The sequence below is a fragment of the Carassius auratus genome, chromosome 40 (genome assembly GCF_003368295.1).
Source record: "Carassius auratus strain Wakin chromosome 40, ASM336829v1, whole genome shotgun sequence".
Taxonomy (NCBI): domain Eukaryota; kingdom Metazoa; phylum Chordata; class Actinopteri; order Cypriniformes; family Cyprinidae; genus Carassius; species Carassius auratus.
In genome coordinates, this window is record NC_039282.1 from 7,317,768 (window position 1) to 7,336,261 (window position 18,494).

The 18,494-nt window shown below is 37.3% G+C and overlaps 1 protein-coding gene across 4 annotated transcripts in view; it reads left to right on the forward strand.

Annotated features, from left to right (window-relative positions):
• Window positions 1–18,217, forward strand: part of LOC113058433 (rho guanine nucleotide exchange factor 12-like) — a 46,982-nt gene extending 28,765 nt beyond the window's left edge. For 2 of the 4 annotated variants that reach the window (XM_026226333.1, XM_026226337.1), the window contains 31 exons: window positions 302–409; window positions 558–686; window positions 766–864; window positions 944–1,054; window positions 1,316–1,414; window positions 1,890–1,932; window positions 2,640–2,745; window positions 2,851–2,976; window positions 3,834–3,866; window positions 4,426–4,543; window positions 5,159–5,255; window positions 6,090–6,305; window positions 6,398–6,527; window positions 7,141–7,176; window positions 7,572–7,714; window positions 7,851–7,997; window positions 8,078–8,163; window positions 8,270–8,395; window positions 10,654–10,768; window positions 12,055–12,155; window positions 12,528–12,605; window positions 12,974–13,049; window positions 13,132–13,299; window positions 13,396–13,483; window positions 13,573–13,650; window positions 13,959–14,038; window positions 14,126–14,296; window positions 15,380–15,580; window positions 15,731–15,951; window positions 17,233–17,308; window positions 17,421–18,217. In XM_026226333.1, the coding sequence (XP_026082118.1) occupies window positions 302–409; window positions 558–686; window positions 766–864; window positions 944–1,054; window positions 1,316–1,414; window positions 1,890–1,932; window positions 2,640–2,745; window positions 2,851–2,976; window positions 3,834–3,866; window positions 4,426–4,543; window positions 5,159–5,255; window positions 6,090–6,305; window positions 6,398–6,527; window positions 7,141–7,176; window positions 7,572–7,714; window positions 7,851–7,997; window positions 8,078–8,163; window positions 8,270–8,395; window positions 10,654–10,768; window positions 12,055–12,155; window positions 12,528–12,605; window positions 12,974–13,049; window positions 13,132–13,299; window positions 13,396–13,483; window positions 13,573–13,650; window positions 13,959–14,038; window positions 14,126–14,296; window positions 15,380–15,580; window positions 15,731–15,951; window positions 17,233–17,308; window positions 17,421–17,431 (3,417 nt within the window). In that variant the 3' untranslated portion in view covers window positions 17,432–18,217. The remainder of the gene's footprint in view (window positions 1–301; window positions 410–557; window positions 687–765; window positions 865–943; window positions 1,055–1,315; window positions 1,415–1,889; window positions 1,933–2,639; window positions 2,746–2,850; window positions 2,977–3,833; window positions 3,867–4,425; window positions 4,544–5,158; window positions 5,256–6,089; window positions 6,306–6,397; window positions 6,528–7,140; window positions 7,177–7,571; window positions 7,715–7,850; window positions 7,998–8,077; window positions 8,164–8,269; window positions 8,396–10,653; window positions 10,769–12,054; window positions 12,156–12,527; window positions 12,606–12,973; window positions 13,050–13,131; window positions 13,300–13,395; window positions 13,484–13,572; window positions 13,651–13,958; window positions 14,039–14,125; window positions 14,297–15,379; window positions 15,581–15,730; window positions 15,952–17,232; window positions 17,309–17,420) is intronic. The other 2 variants (XM_026226334.1, XM_026226336.1) reach the window with 2 other exon arrangements.
• The last annotated feature ends 277 nt before the right edge of the window (window positions 18,218–18,494 follow it).

Here is an 18,494-nt window from a genome sequence, read left to right on the forward strand (position 1 = left end):
ATAGGTGGCTTAATGTCTTATCTGAATAAAAATAATTTAAAAACCTGGAATTAAAATTTTTACATAAATTACTAAAAATATATATGTAAAAATGTGTGCTTTTGGATAATAGCAGGTTTCCCTTCTTTCTTATGCAATAATTTTTGGGCAAACAATTTTCAGAGGATACTAATTGATTAATCTGATTGATATATTGCTTGACCATTTATTAGACATTACGTTAGTTTAAATATATCTTGAATCTGATTCAATAGCTTTGAATTATCAGGCATGTACATGACTATCTGAATCTATGCTTTAGGAGAGTCTGTGTGTCAGGAACAGTGAAGATGGCTTTTGGGCGGATGAGAATCGATATAAGGGAGATTTCAGCCCAGAGGGTCTCTGGAGTGGAAGTTCAGTGTCATTTGTAAGTGTACATTGTGCTCTCTTATCAGTGCGATATCTTCACTGATCTCAGTTAAACAGTGGCACTTATTTCACGAGTGTACTCAGTGGTTCTTGTTCCTTGCTTCCCTGTGGTGTAATTAATTGTGTGTATGGTGTGTGATGTGCAGGTCCAGCGCCGATTCTACCCAGCCTCTCCAGAGAGCCAAAGGGACTCCAGCTGTTCCAGTCCGAAGAGCACCCCCAGAGACAGCCTCAATTCCTGCCCCTCCCCTGATGTCGAGGACGGCTCTGACCTAGTGAGAACCATTGCTTTTGATGGACCTTTCCACTTGATTTCTGATGAGCATGATTGTCACGCCTTTCTACTTCCCGTAGGAGACTCGTGTCTCATCCACCGTAGGGAACCCATTCTCCCAACCGGCTTCAGAGATCATTGCTGCTGAAGATGACGACTTTGACATTGAGCAGGAGCAGGTATTTTCAGTTCCTTTCCCTCAGTGGAGGGACCATGGTCTTAGTCACCTACTCTTTAATCTGATCCGATGTGTCTCAGGTGAACGGCCAGTGCAGCTGCTTCCAGAGTATCGAGCTGCTCAAGACTCGTCCCGCTCATCTTGCTGCCTTCATACACCATGTGATCTCTCAGTTTGACCCTGCACCTCTGGTGAGTCCCAGCAGTAATTAGCAGTGCTTGCTAAGACAAGCGAGACTATTGCTATTGGTCAGGCTTTCTCAGCAATCAGATTTATAATTTTCACCTGACTGACAGTATAAAACTGTCAACTTGGGTTGACAAAAAAATACCCCATAGATTCTGAAAAAGGGATTTTAGGATCTTTGTTAAATCAGTAACTTGCCTTCATTAATTCAGTTCACCATATCTGAGAATTTATGAGCTTGTGTGTAATCTCACTTGCCTCCCCAGCTCTGCTACCTGTACGCTGAGCTCTACAAACATACCAACTCCAAAGAAACACGGCGGATATTCATGGACTTCTTGACGTTCTTCATAGACCGAGGGGCAGTAAGTGGAGCTTTTCACATCTCATCTCTTCTCGCTCAACCCCGTCATTTTCTGCTCTGCCTTGGTCTTATTTGGTCTGTGGACAAGTTGAGGCAAAAGCCTGTATCCACCCAGATCAACCGCACCTTTTGTCCTGAGAGGTGTGTGGAGGGTTACTCCTTTCCCAGCACCCTCAGGGTCAGGAAGCAAACAAGCTCTAAGACAACCTTTTACCTCCACGGTCATCACATATTGTTGTTCTCAAACTCTGTGTGTGTTTGTGAGTGGGTGCGCGTCTTCCCTGCAGCAAACTTTGTTCTCTTTCTGTCAGATGGATGGGTAGTTCATTTGGAACTCGTGCATATCTTTTCCCACAGCTCTGCTGTTTTGTTACTTTGTTATTGTAGTGTTTGTAGTTGTTTTGCAGGGAGAAAAAAATGCTGCTTTTTTTCTTTTGTAAGAAAGCCCTTTTTAATTTATTATTTTCGTTCAACAGAATTTGAAAGTCGCTGTGCCTGAATCCATCTCCTCTGAGCTCGGTAAGCACAGTTAATTTTAGAACTGTCTTAATAGAAGCACAAAAGTGGTTCTCACCCTCGCGCTGTTGTGTGTTGATTTCAACATCCAACCACATAATCATTTCTCAGCCCTTGGTGGGAAACCTGCAGTTTTTCAGAAAGCACAAATCCTGTTTAACATTCACATTGACTCTTCATGTAATTATGGATTTAGCTTCTGGAGCCCTTGGTCACTCTGGCCGTGTGTCATGTTCACATTTCTTAAAAAGGCAACATGTTTAGTGACTCATTCTGATGTTTCTGTTCATGCAGGTTGTTTACTGGTCATGTCTGGGTGTGTTCTAATGTGCATTTGTGAGAAATATTTTTGTGTTGTATGTACACTTGACTAGATTTCATTTGAGGGAAAATTGTCCTTTTTGTTGCTGTTTGGTTTTGTTTTTTGTTTTTATGTTTTCTTTTAAATAAGATTCTGGTTTGTATAATGCAATTATAAATAAGTTTTATATAGAAATATTTAACTCTATTATATGTCCCTATTTAAACACCGTAATATATGTCTATGTGAGTCTGACATGTCACTTATCACTTAGATCTTTGGATCAGCTAATGGTCCCTAAATTTTTTTAATAAATGGAAAAAGATGAAAAAGGATTTTGTGAGCGTAAGAAGCTAGAAAAACAAATATTTATATAAAACAATGAAATGTGTGTGTGCTCAAATGTCAGAGCGTCGGAGACCAGAGCTGATACCAGAGGAATTACACAGGCAATATTTACAGACAATGCAGGAAACTCTCCTTCCGGATGTACAGAGAAACTTGGAGGACTTCAGGTCAGGAATATAGACATTTAAATTTCATCACTAACTTGTGCTGCCACATTGCAGTCCTTCAGATTGACAGTAACACCTACAAAACAAGTGCATCCACTCTTACAGGCAGAAGCGCAGTATGGGCTTGACCCTGGCTGATGTAGAGCTGTCTCGTCTGGACTTTCAACAGCTGGCTCTAGAGAGAGAGAGATCATGTGCTGAAAACATCCTATCCAAGATAGATGACATTCTGTGAGAACCTCACACACTCTGTTAATCACTCCGCATCAGGGCTGGATATATTAATAATAAAATAATAATGTTAGAATTTAAATCAGGAATGATATTTATTGATATACAGTTATAGATATTAAAATTAAGTATTTGTTTGCTTCTGCTTGGTTTCAGTGGCTGTTTGGTTAAAATTTTAATTTTTGAAAAAATATCTTAAAATGGATATAAAAAAGACTCTTAAGTATTAGCACCCTTTATTAAAGTTCAGTTGATGCATTTCAAACACTTAAATCCAATTTAAACTTAATCCCTTCAATAGACTGTGAAGATTTTGAGAAATGTAGCTATATTGCTAAATAAAAAATGTTTAGCTATATCATTATTACCCTTTTGGTCCTTTTTTCCATTTCAAACCAAATACATAAATATTAAAATAAATGTAAAATTGTCAATACACTAAAGATGTAATATATATATATATATATATATATATATATATATATATATATATATATATATATATATATATATATATATATATATATTAGTTAAATGGAAATTTGGCTGTTGTTCTCAATTTTAATTATATTGTTATGACCCTTTTAGTGCTTTTATTTATCTATTTCAGAACAAATACAAAAATATCAAAACATAATTGTAATATTGGCAATAGACTGAAAAAGTGAGAAATTGTTATGCTAAATAAAATAAAAAAATGCTTTATTATTCTGTGTTTTTAATCCTTTTTATTTATGTATTTCAGAAGAAAAAAAATAAACGACAAATATATTCCAAGTATCATCCAGCCCTACTCATCATACTCAAGATTGTCTGCTTAATGGCTGTCCTCTATCTTACACATTTGTCTCTTGCAGGTTGACTTCACAAACCACAGAAGAGGAGAAATGGTGAGAATTTATCATGTTTTCTTCCGGCAAACCCCATTCATGAAGATCGACAGTAAAGACATTAAGGATGAGTGTTATTTGATCGTGCATAAAGACGTTGCGTTGGATTTGTTTGTAAATTGTCAGCCTGGGGTGCGCCAGCATATTGACACTTGACACAAATGCAAGATGCTGCAGAACAGAGCGACTTAATGGCATTTCTAATCTTCATGCATTTCCTAGTCCTCATTTACCATAATGTAGGCAAACATATTTGAGATGCCACATGGAAACACCACAAGTCTGTATGATTTATGAATGTGAAACATATGTGAGAAGATAGATGATGGACTTGATGCACGTGAGTTTGGAGACATATGGCAGTAGGCACTATAAGATAGGAGTCATGTAGAACAGAAGGAGGTGTCCACATGGAGCCAACAGCACTCAACAGGCACAACACAACCCTCAGAGACTCAAATCTATATTAGGAAATGAAAGACTTGCTGTGCTGTAGTTACTAAGCTTGGACAGTGAAAGAGTTCAATTCAGCTCTAATACACAGTTTTGTGTCTTCCAGCAACTCCATACAGTATGTGATCTTTATGTACATGAAGCATCTGGGAGTTCGGGTGAAAGAACAACGAAACCTGGAGTCCAAACGAGTTCGACTTCATTTTCTTCCTTCCAAACTAAGGGTATATGCTTGTACTGTTAACTGCCACCTCACTTTTTCATATTTCTACCACTTAACTCTGTTCCAATTCCTGACTTCTTGTCAATTATCTTGTGAGGGATCATATTAATGGAAACTCGTTTGAATTAATTGGAACGTTCTTTGTAAAATCCTTTATTTACATAAATGTAGTTTTGTGTTAGCATATTAATCTAATAAATATAAAAAAGAGGGTGCACAAAAATGTATGTACTTTTTGATTTTTGGAAGATAATAAAATAGTTATACATTACTATTGTGCTGTAAAATAAAGAAATTAATATTTTAAATAAAATATTTTACTAAATTGCACAGGAAGATTTTGTGGCTGTGTTGAAGCAAAATGAATATATGTGAATAAACATGATCCACACAGTTTTCTGATCTTGTGTGTACTGGGTGAATTATCCTGCTATGTGAATGATGCATGCAGTGTGGTATAATTATATTGCCATCATGGCCAGAGCACGCTTCTAATGTTTTAAACTGTCCTCTCTATATGCAGTTTACTAGGTTTTGGAATGGAGTAATTATCTTCTCCGTCTTCCCATGGCAATGTCCTTATCCTGAGGATTGTTGTTTTATCCTTTCTGAACAGAAAAGCAAAACGGAGAAGGAAGGGGAGGAGAAGAAAAAGCCTCGCTTTCCGATCCGGGTGCCCCAGCGGTGGCCCAGTCGCATCGATTCAGTACCATGTAAGTCTAATGTGGACAGTGGACTACCTGCAGCTTCTGAAGACAGGCTTTTTTTTTTTTTTTTTTTTTTCAAAGGCTTGAAACTTTTTTGTGTTGATTCTGATCCAGCATTAACCAGCTGCTGGTTTGAAAAAATGTACTGGACATATATATTTACTAGCTATGAAACTGTCTTTGATGTTATTTTATTAAAAACTGGCATATTGGTGGGCTTTTTTGTTTTGTTTTTAGTTAACGTGTTTAAAACTCTGTTTACATATATTTGTTAAAATATATTGATTCTGCAATCAAATTTACGTTACTGTTCAATATGTTTTTTTTTTTTAAAAGAAATGAATACTTCTGTTTAGCAAGTATTGATCAAAAGTGACAGCTCATTTGTTTTGACATCATTGATATTTATATTTCTATTCATCAATGAATCCTGAAAAAGTCATGGGTATCATGGTTCCCACCAAAATATTAAGCAGCACAACTGTTTGCAACATTTAATAATAAGAAATGTTTCTTGAGCACTAAATCAGCATATGAGAATGATTTCTGAAAGATCATGTGACAACGAAGACTGGAGAAATGGTTCCTGAAAATTCAGCTTTACATTACGAAATAAATTACATTTTAAAATGTTACATTTGATCAAATAAATGCAGCCTTGGTGAGACTTTCAAAACATTACACAAATTGACCACAGATTTTTGGTAGTGTAGTTAATGTTAGGCCTGAAAGCTTGCAATTTCTGGCAAATTCTAAAATCTGAAGACTTTTGCTTTCCTTCCTCTGGGTGGTGAAATATTCATATTGATGGCAAATCTTGTTTGGTGTGTGTTTGAGCAGCTGGGAAGGCCGGGGACAACATCAAGCATCGGCCTCAGAAGCAGATGTCTCAGCCAGCTTTGGGCGGATCAGATCTGATAGAGGGTGGACGTCTGCGGGGCAGTCAGTCGAGTGAGGGCTCAGACCTCCTACAGAGCCCTAGTTTGATCAGCTCTCCCCCCTTCAGCGCCCTTTACAGTTCACCGTCAGACCCCTCTGGCAAGGACCTGGAGTTTAGTGAGTATTGCATCTTCATCTCATTCATCAGAGTGATGGTTCCTTTAATTTCCTGGACATGCCATCTGAAACGGTGTCTTGTGTGTCCTCAGATATGAGCTCGTCTGTGGTGGTCCCCCGGCTCAGTGATGGGCTGCAGTCTGGAGATGTGCTGGACAACATCTACCAACCCTGTGATGACATCCCATACAACATGGACCAGCTAGATGAAGATGGATACAGGTGCATATCACATATCTGTTTCTTTATTATTTCAGACTTATTTCAAACAAGTCTTGATCTTTCTCAATGCGTGGTCACATTTAACATTTTTCGGTGAAAGTTCCCCATGTAGATTTTGCTTGTGATAAAGTTGTTCTTGTTTTTATGCCAATAACCAACAGAAAGCTGGTTGATTTGAGAGTGAACTCTGAGTAAGCAATGCATGAAGCTCTCTTGACTATTGACTTTTTTTTTCTCTCTCTGCCTGCAAAATTTAATTGCAATTTCTCTAATGTTACAATGCTATTAGTGTCTGATGGTGGAAAAACTAGTGATTCAACTTCTATTTCCACCTTGTTTACAATGCATGATTTATTGATGTCTAATAAATATCTGCCATTGCCACTCAAAGTTCACCTTTTTAAATAATAAGTAATGACAGTGTTAAATAGAATCTTTTTGAAATGTGCAAATGCATAATAACTAACTTTACATTATAATGTTGTTGTCTAAATTCATTTGTAGCATTTACAAACCAAAAGCCATAACATGAATTCTCATATCACCCAAGTTTTTGTGATCAAATATGTGATCACTTTATAAATGTAGTGAGCATGTATGTACTGTTTTTCAGACTGCTTGATGTGGGCACACCTAAACTGAGTAGAAGGTACTGCTGTCAATCACCCACATCACTCTATACACTGTGTCCTATCTAAAAAGCGACAATCTATAAAAGCTAGTTCTTTTTTCAACAAGCTGTGATGAGGACATTTTCTTGTTTCTAGGCTCCCATGCTCATAGTACAGTCTTATTTGTATCTACCCACATTAAGCATCAAATATCAGTTGATTTGGCTGAGATTAAAATAGTAGTTGTACAGTCTAAAAAAAAATGTGTATAACATTGTGCATAAAACTTGGTTAGAAGAATACAGTTAACCCGCTTTTTGAAAGGCTTCTTGTGTGCATACACTCTTATTTTACACCAGCTCTCACATTCAGATAGAGATGCACATTAAGCTTAATGAGGGTGTTAATCTGTGTACCATCTCCTCCCTCACAGGTTTGAAGAGTTGCAGAGTGAGGATGATCAGGGGAGTGATGTTTACTCTGATGTAGATCCTCCTAACTGGCAGCAGGTGGTCAGGCGTGATGTTTTAGCAGGCTTGACGCCCCACGAGATCAAGAGACAAGAAGTCATTAATGGTACAATCTTGTTTTCATTTCACTACAGAAATAAGACAGGTGCTCTGTAAATCTGTATAGGTTTAACATGCACAGTGCATTGTTAGAGGTGTTGTTTTAGTTTTGAAGTATCCCTCTTTCTATCTGGTGCTCTTAGAACTGTTCTACACGGAGCGAACCCACGTACACATGCTGAAGGTCCTAGACAGTGTGTTCTACCAGAAACTCACCCGAGAGAACATACTGCCCCCTGCTGACATCAAGAACATTTTCACCAACCTGGAGGAAATCATCCAGTTGCACAGTATGTTTGCTTCCGATACATTTTCTTCTGATAAACCGCCACGTGTTTCACATCATGGCATCTGCTGTCTAAAATTTCAGTGAGGATAGCAGATCAAATGACAGCGATACGCAAGAAGAACGAGTCATCGGTCATCGGCCACATAGGAGATGAGCTGCTGTCTTGGGTGAGGGCTAATGTTTTGCTCGTATCCTGTGGCCGTTGTGGTAGGTCTTCTCTGAGTGATAAGACTCCCACCCACCCACAAATCCTTGTTGTTTGTTGTTTTCTAGTTCAGTGGTGGAGAGGAGGAGAAGATCAAGCAAGCAGTGGGCACTTTCTGCAGTAACCAGCCCTTCGCCCTGGAGCTCATCAAATCCCGGCAGAAGAAGGACCAGCGTTTCACCTCCTTCGTGCAGGTGGGTCGAGACTCCTGGCTGATAGAGCTGCAGTTCACTTGAGAGCCGCACTACAGACATACAGTTACCGTTCAAAGGTTTGGGGCTAGTACGGTTTTTAAAACTCTTTTGAAAGATATTTCTTATGCTCTCCAACATTGCTTTTATTTAATCAAACTAAAAATTTAATTGTGATGTTATTACAATTAATAATAACTGTTGTCTAGTTTAATGTATTAAAAATTTCAATTTTAATATGCTGAATTTTCAGTATGCATTACTTCAGTCTTCAGTGTCGCATGAATCTCAAGCAACATTTCTTATTATTGTCACTAGTGGTGAAAACAAGGTTTTATTTTTGTGGAAACTGCGATACATTTTTTCAATATTGTTTCATTAACAGAAAGTTAAAAAGGACAGTTTATTTGAAATAGAAATATTTTGTTAGATTATTTCTCTTAATGTAACTTTTGATCAGTTTGATGCATTTCTGCTGGATGAAACTATTAATTCCTTTAAAAAAAAATCTTACTGACCCCAAACTTTTGTACATTTGTATTTTACAGAGTTTATTTTTCTCATTCAGGCCTGTCAAAGTTGATTTGATTAAATAATGCTGATAGCACATTTATTCAATATTCACTGTTTCATTCTGTCTTATATATATTATTCTTGGAGGAACAGAATGTGTTAATGTATCAACTTGATTATTTTGATTTGCAATTAATTTTAATTATGTTTTAGTAAATTGACAGCCCTACAGCAGAAGAGATGCTTATCTAAATAAAGTAGTCTTGGATTTTTTTTTTTAAATAGTATTAGCTTTGCCTTGCAACCAAACATTAGAGAAAATGGAAGGCAAAAGAGATTTTTATTTAATTGGAGTTTTATTTGTAGGATATACTTTAGAATTTGCTTATCTTGGAGATAAGAGTTTATGAACCTTAAGCAGATGTAGTTTTGTGGAGCGGATGAAGTGGATGAAGGGAACACAGAGCGTAAGACTTCAGATTTAACAGCCTTTCCACATACACCGCATTTTCTGAAATCAACCGCGCTAATCTCTCCATTGAGAAAACTAGTGTGTAAGCACTAGAACATAAAGGTGTAATAAAAATGTAAAATCCTCATTGTGCATTTGAGGTGTATATTAGATCAAATGGAACTTTTTCACATTTTACAGAAGCAGTTCACCCCAAATCGCCGTGGTTTACTCACCTCCATGTTGTTCCAAATCCATTTGACTGACTTTCTTCTATGGAACGGAAAAGGAGATTTCACACTGCTCTTTTCATGCATTGTAAATGAATGTTGACTAGTGAGAGCAGAGGTTAGGAACATTTTAAGTTAATAATGACTGACTTCAGTCTGTTCGAATCCTCACACAATGCCTCAATATGAGCTCAAAAGAGATGGGACAGTGGAGGGAACTTGGCAAGGACACCGTGGATACACCCTTACTCTTTACGAGAAGTGCCATGGGATTTTTAATGACCACAGAGAGTCAGGACCTCGTTTTAACTGTGTTCTCATCTGAAGAACACAGCTATGAGTTAATTTAGTATAATTCATATATACTATTATAGTATTTATTCATATTTTGAATTTGGTTTGGTTATATTTATTACATTTTCATTTAAAATTTAGTTTTAGTAATTTTATGTGCTTTTGCCATTTTTATTAGTTTTTCTATATTTCTGTTTATTTTTTTATTTCAGTGTTAGTTTCATTAATTTGAGCAATTCAGGTATCATTTCTAATTTGAATGGTTTAACTCTTAAATTGTCATCTGATATGTATATTTTGTTTTATTTCTGCTTTATTTTAATGAATAAAAGTTATTTTTAATAGCTTTAGTTAGTACTGACAAGACGGGTATAGAAAAAAAAGCAACATGTGAACATTCTGCCTAACAAAAAAGCAAAAATCATACAGGTTTGGAACAAGATGAGGGTGAATAAATGATGGTTTTTGATTAAGCTGTCCCTCTGATGGACGACATGAAGATGTTTGTGAATGAGGTAACAGTACATTTACACATTTCTGAGGTGTTTTTGTGGTTGTTCACCGAGACATTAGTGATTCCAGTTACCGTACCTTGCTGAGGATTACTTTCTCACTTGAGTGAAGGATAAAACCCATGCTGAAGTGTATTATTCATGATGTTGGAGACTTTTGATAATGGAAAAATATGCAGAAGATTAGGGAGGATTTTGTTGTGGATTTGCATGTACTGTTGTCCTCAATTTCTTGTTTGATTGTCTGTGCACCATCTGCAGGAGGCTGAAAGCAATCGACTGTGTCGACGATTACAGCTAAAGGACATCATCCCTGCAGAGATGCAGAGGTTCACAAAGTACCCCTTACTGATGGACAACATTGTCAAGTACACAGGTATTTACTCCTTCATGCATCCAGGCCTTATTTAGTCAGTTTTATGCATCATTTGCAGCAAGATTTACATTAAAGTTAAATTAATGCTTGTTTAACACAATATTTAAAACAAATTCACAACAACAAAATAATTAAGAACAAAATGGCTGTTTAAAATTGACATCCAAGTTTACTACCAGGTGTGACTCCTGTTCTTCTGTGCATTTAAAACATTTGGAGAACCAAACAAAACATCTGTTCTGTCATTTTGTTTAACCCGAAAGGTTTTTTTTTAATCATAGCATTGCTGATTGACAATAAAAAATGATTTGTGACACCCTCACCTCATGCCATAGGTTTGTCCGTGATGTGACAGAGGAGCAACCAAACTTATTAAATTCAGTTGTGAGTCCTGAAAGTTTTGAGGAAGTTGCTTACGTTATTGAATGTTGACCATATTTTTCATAACTCTGCAGAAGACCTCAAGACAGCCGTTATTTTCAACACTGATTAGAAGATGTGAAGAAATGTTTTCATGAGCAGCAAATCAGCATATTAGAATGATTTCTGAACGATCATGTGACACCAAGAACTGGAATAACGTCTGCTGAAAATTCAGTTTTACCATCAGTTATAAATTTCAGTTTTTTTTTTTTTTATAAAACAAATTATTTATTAACATACATATTCATACAAATGTGAAGCAGAGTTGGTGTTTGTTTTTTGTATTTTACAAAACTATATTCAGATTTGGTCATTTTGGAAGATATTTTTAGTTTTCATCTAATTTTTTATTTTTTCTCTGATTCACATCACCCCCTTTCAATCCCTACATTTTGAGGAAATGAAGGATTAATTCTTGAAATATATGTGGGAGTCTGTATGTTTGACAAATAAGAAGTCAGAATTTCCTAACCTTTATTGTGTTAGCTGTTCAAAAGCGTTTGCTGGCTGGACACCAACCATTAGGAAATTAGTGCTATGCCAGCTCTCAGATCCCCGGTATTATTCTGAAATGTTCTGAAGGGGGAACTGCACACTTTCAAAGTGTCTCTCATATAATTTGGCAGACGTGTTAAATTGTGGCTCTCTTGGCATTGTCAGAGGAAGGCAATAAATGTAAAGTATAACTAGTGATTAAGGAGGAGGTGATTCTTCTCATATTCATTGGCACTTGGCAATATTCTCAGTGGTGGGCACTAAAGTAAATAGAGGGCACTTGGCGGTCCAGGATGTTCTTAAAGAGTTGATTAGTCTCTTCTTGAAATGTGTGTGCATGTACGTTTATGTATCTTTTTTACCGACAGATGAGTCAGAGGAGAAAGACAAAGTGAGACGAGCAGCAGAAAGCTGTCGACTCATTCTCAGCCACGTCAACCAGTCCGTGAAGGAGTCAGAGAATAAACAGGTAAACAGTGCAACTCGACCGAGCTGCCACTCTCTCTCAGGTTGGCAGACTTTATAGCCTCAGGTCAGCTTAAAGGAAAGACTGGAAAACCAAAACTTAATGATTGTCAGTTTTCATCTTTAGGTTGAAAGCTTCCAGGTCTTCTTACATCAGCCCTGAAAATGCTCTTAAAGTAAAAACAGGATTATCAAGCGTTCTGTAAACTGCTGGAGATCATTCATTAGAAAATTCATTAAAAAGAGGCCAGCTAGGAAAATATTTTTCCTGCATTGACAGTCCTTTTTTTTAAAGGATTGCAACTTTAAAGTTTATTTTTCAGCCAATGTTAATGGATTCTTTAGCATTAATATGCATTTCGTTTGTGTCCCACAGAGACTAGAGGACTACCAGAGACGGCTGGACCTGTCTTCCCTCAAGCAGAGCGAGAACCCCATGATCTCAGAGTTCAAGGTTAGAGCTAATCATACAGATGTGTCAAGCATTTTTCCTGGAAAACCGTATTCGAGGAGCAGAGAATCCCACCAGTTTTTATATCATGTGGATCAATGTCAATCACATTTGTGTGTCTAAGACTCATTTTTAGGAAGATAACATCTTGAGGAGCTAAATCGAATTGTGTACTTCTTCAGAAAGATAAAAATGTTTATCAATTCAATAATATGTGGCATTTACTTTGCAAAATGTCGTAGTAAACAGTCAGTCTATCCACATAAGGATCAGATTTGAAAATCAAATCTAAATTAGGTGCTGTGTGATTAAAACTAGTAGCAACTAGGATTTTAAGGATGCGAGTTAATCATCCATTTCTCATCACACAGAACCTGGATCTCACTAAAAGGAAGATGGTCCACGAGGGTCCTCTGTCCTGGAAGATTAACAAAGACAAAACTATTGGTAAGCCACTGCTCTCAAACTTCCTAAAAGCTTGCTTATTTTGATGATCGTATAATAACTCTGGTGTCTGTTCTTGTGTCAGAGCTGTATACCTTACTCCTGGAAGACATCCTGGTGTTGCTGCAGAAGCAGGACGAGCGTTTAATTCTCAGGTGTCACAGCAAGAACCTCGCAGGAACGGCTGACACAAAACACATATTCAGTCCCATCATCAAACTCAGCACTGTGCTGGTGCGCTCGGTGGCGACAGGTGAGCGTCTGACTTCTCATTTGTCAAAAGCACACACTCTCCCCACATATATTTAAAGAATGAATCCTCATGGGGTTGCTTTATTTCCCCAAACAGATAACAGATCATTCTTTGTGATCTCCATGTCCAAAAACGGAGCTCAGATTTATGAGCTGATGGCCCAAACAGTGTCCGAGCAGAGAATGTGAGTTCTTGCCGCTTCTCTCCTTCTCATGTTTCTGCAGTCCACTACTCTCTCGTTTATTGAGCAGTGTTAATTGTCTTTTAATTCAGGTGGCAACAGGAGATTGCTCAAAGGGCAGATGTTACGAACGTCAAACCCCACAGCGTCATTCCTTTGCCTCAGCACGAGTGAGTTCCTCTACTTCCTACCGATCCAAGCTTAGTTAATCACTTGCGTATTTAAAAAAAAATACATATTTCTAAATTATGTTCACACTATATAAGAATGGTTTATGATGACCTTTTTGTTTACATTATCATAGTTATAGTTATTTATATTTCATATAATAATTTAGAACAAATGAAGGTTTGATTATTTTCGTCATCTTTGACTGGGGCGAGAGTAACAATAAAACCTATGCATAAAATGCATTTGAAAGCAGCTTATGTAAACAATAAAGGCCTGTATCTTACATAAACGTTCATTTGTGTTCTAGTGGTGACAGAGACAGTGTGGAGTTAAGCAAGTTCAGCAAAGGCTCTGAACAGATCTCCACAGGAAGCATCCAGGCCACAGGTAGCTGTGAATGTACAAACGCTTCTCTGATTGTAAAAGTGTTGATTGCAACCATACATAACTCGAGCCTTCATCATCTGTCCTCAGAGAAAGACAGTGAAAGCTCACCCACGGCAGCCCTGCAGGATTGTGTCCCTGACGCCAACCCTGGGGAAGAGGACCGGGTCCCGAGAGCTGGCAGGGATGGCTCGTATCTGGACGGCAGGGACACAGACTCTCTATCCTGCTCGTCTAAAGCAGACGAGGCCCTTAAAACCTGTAAGACTGCATTTAAACTGCATTAGCTTAGGAACACGTCACTTTTATGTTTTATTTTTGACAACTTGAAATAATAAATGTGCAATAATTATTTACATAATAAATTGTGCCTGCCAAACATTTTAACAATGCCAGATACCAGGAGTTAAGGCTACTGTGCCCATTTGTTTGGCTTCTGCTCAGCATTGGGAGGCATTGTCTGTCTGTCTGCCAACTCAAGAAACTGACAATTCAGCCACTATTGATTAAAAACAAAAAAAACTTCTGGAAAGACTTATTCTTTTTTCCAGTTGTCTTTTTAATTAGTTTAGTATCGAACAATAGAAGTCTTTTAAGATCTTGTGCACTCTTTCTTCCTAATGAGATTAATTTCTGCTGAAAACAACACATGTGTGAGCTTGGGATCTTATGCATTTTGACATGAAGCTTTTTGTATAAGGTCATCATAGGTCTTTTGATATCTGAGCATCAAGTTGGGATACAGTTTGTTTTATTAATGGGAAATCTAAATCTTTCACTGATTAAAAAAAAAACACACCAAAAGATTCTTGCATTTCACTGATCACTGTGGTGTGTTCATGCTGTGATATGTTCCAGTAAATCAATAGATGGGTGCATGTTATTTATTTATTTATTTTTTGTTAAAGGACAGTCCACCCTAAAATGTTGGTAACAAAACACTTTTGTTCCCATTGACTTGTATTACGTATATGGAGAACCAATACAAGGGAAGTCTATATGAACCAAAAGTGATTAGTTACTAATATTTTTCAAATTATTTTTTTATGTTCTGCAGAAGAAAAAAGTTTGGCAAATGATGACAGAATAAAATTTCGGGGTGGAATGTCCCCGTAATTAAGCATGTTTATCATAATTCCTATTGTAACAGTTTCAAGGTTTGTGAGCAATTAAAATATAAATCAATTAAATAAAATCTGAATCAGACATTTTCTCATCATCATCAGTCGTGGTCTCGGTATCACACTTGTCCTGTATGTTGTGTTAAATGCTTATTCATTTCAGGTTGTTTTGAGGCAGTGTATCATTTTCTAAGATCTGTGTACACATGAATGTGTTTTTCAGTGTCAGCGCTGAAGCAGGTGCTGGTGACTCAGCTGATGGCTCAGGATGAGGGCGAGCGATTGGGCAGATCAGCCGGCAGTCGTCTCCTCAGGACCACCTCTCTACGCACACCAGTGGAGCACAGCTCCACGCGCACCCCAAGTCGAGCTCAGGACTACACCTCTAGAGATACAGGCTTCTACGAGTGCCCAGAGGACTACGGTGGGTGTTTGTCCAGGAAACGTACAGTTTTGTGGTAATACTGGCTGATAGGGGGAAGTGGGCTGGAAAAAATGGTGTCAAGATATGTAGCACTACAGTTAGTAGTCTTCAAATTGTCAGTGTTCTGACTGATGTAGTTGTGCTTTTCAGCAGCTTACCTGGTTCTGGAGGGGTACGGTGGCCCAGGCGAGAGCAGTACAGATGACGATATTCAGGTCGGGAGAAAGGAGTCGAGTTTGGCCCACAGCTGTGCTGCTGACTCGGGCATCAGCCTCAAGTTCTCCTCGCCCTCCTCAGGCAGCACGTCTCGCCTCAGCAGAGAGGTCCTCTCACATCTACGCTGCCTGCAGGCCAACCTCAACCACCTCAAGGTCTGTCTGCTCTTACCACTCTTTGAACTTAAGGCCTCCACAAAATTTTCACAATACACTCAAGATTGAATTGTTGGCTATATAAAATGTGATCTTGATTATTTTAATGCACTTTTTTTTAGGCCATTACGTTCTTAAAGACTGGCTCATTAGACTAGTTTTGTCTTTTGTTTTACAATTTGAGTGTGTCAGGTTCTTAGCATACTTTTAAGTAAATATGTATGTATGTATATATGTGTGTGTGTATATATATATATATATATATATATATATATATATATATATATATATATAATTTTTTTTCATACATTTGTGTCCATTTGTATACTGGATTTTTATGACGGATAACATATCATTTTTGTCTAATAACCGATATGTAGTAAAAATTCAAACTTTTTGTATACAATTTTGTGATATATAGACAAAATGTGTGTATATATTATAATACAGTTTTTAAAATCACTTTTATACATGTATTTATTTATTAATGATGTTTATTAATGATTAATGTTATTTCAATTACGGTATTTTTCGGACTATAAGTCGCACCTGAGTATAAGTCGCATCAGTCCAAAAATACGTCATGATGAGGAAAAAAAACATATATAAGTTGCACTGGACTATAAGTCGCATTTATTTAGAACCAAGAACCAAGAGAAAACATTACCGTCTACAGCTGCGAGAGGGCGCTCTATGTTCTCAGTGTAGACTACAGGAGCACTTTGAGCAGCATAGATCGCCCTCTTGTGGCTGTAGACGGTAATGTTTTCTATTGGTTAATGTCAAATTAATTACGATAAATAAGTCGCACCTGACTATAAGTTGCAGGACTAGCCAAACTATGCGACTTACAGTCCGGAAAATACAGTATATACATTATAAAATAATAAATAAATTAATTGTTGTCAATGATTTCTTAATAGTAATTATATTAAATATTGTATTTTTTTATTTATGATTAATATATATATATATATATATATATATATATATATATATATATATATATATATATATATATATATATATATATATACATTTTTAATCTTTTGAACCACTTAGAGAACTGGCTGTTTGAAAAATTGGTAATATATCAAATAATAACTTTTCTGTTGCTCGGTGCTAAAAAAACAACAGATGTTGCAATTGTTTTCTGGAAGAAACAGTTTTTGATATTGTTAATGTTGATAATGTTGGACGATTATTAGTTATCAGTTTCTGTACTTTTTAATATTTTTAAGCCTAAAGTTCTTTGAGTAATAACTTGGTTTTGCTTTTTAGGAGATGGAAACAAAGTATTATAATCTGCTTCGCCAAAAGCCTGTTGGGTCAACGGCAGATACAGATGAGAGCAGAGGTAATGTGAACACCAAAGTGACTACTAAACGTTTCAAATCAAACAGCCTTTAACACCGAGTTTCTGTTTCAGGATTATTCCGTCATTCTACTCTTTCTTGTTCCTCCCACAGATAAGAAATAGTGGCAGACGTTCCTGGCTCCTGTGATGATGGGGGCAACGCTTCTATCCAGAACATGCTCCGCACAAGCCTGTCTTCCTCACTGCTGAACACCTCCATCCAAAAATGAGGGGAATATTCTAACAAGGCCTCTCGCTTCTGCCCAAACCCATCAGTTAGGGAAGACGGACTGTGTCCTCTCAGTCTTACCTGTCCCGAGTACATGTCCTCATTCCAGCGAACGTGGGCAGCCCAGTCTCTTCTCCTTTCCCAGCAGCCTTTGCTAGAGAAAGGAGAACTATACCAAAATGTACAGAGCTCTTTGTTTAGAAAATATATGTTGAGAAAGGATTTTTTTTAACTAATAATGTATTAAGTTGTTTTATTTTTTTTAAATTCCAAGATGTATTTATTTTTCTTTTTAGTGTTTTCCATGTTTCTCGCATGCTTTTGGCTGTTGAAACTCTTAAGCTGTCTGTCGCTGTAGTCTTCAGTGTGACTGAACAGGACGAGCGCTCCACAATTCAGACTCTTTTCTCCCCCACGATTTTTATGCGTGGAAGCCCAAGTCTGTGCAGTTCATAAAGAGAAGTTTTTGCTCATGGCCTCCCTCAGTTACTCCAGCCAGCCCTGGACCGATTCATTCGCCCCTGAGACCCTCCTACTGAGATGAAGAGTGGATGGAGCTCAGCCTCTCTTGTCCGCAGCTACATTCTGATGACTGATGCAAAAAGAGAAGATTTGCCATAAAGATCAAAGGTGATGCAAAACTTGGAAATAAAGATGCAATGACAAAACCTTTGTACTGATTGATTAGGCTTCATTTTTTGGCAGTTTTTTAATGAGTACATGTGCATGTGAATTCATGTAGCTTTTCAATCAAAACTCCAGTCTTAAAAAGGAATAGCCCAAGTTTTATTGAAATATTAATGAAGTCCAGTTTCTTAGTTTGTCACTGCAACTCACTGTTGTGATTGTCCTTTAACATGCACAAGAGCTTCTGGCAAGTTCCTCCTATGGATGTGATTTCGGTCAGAAAAAAATGGTCGAGCGGTTTCATTTTTCTTTTTCTTGACAGCAAGACAT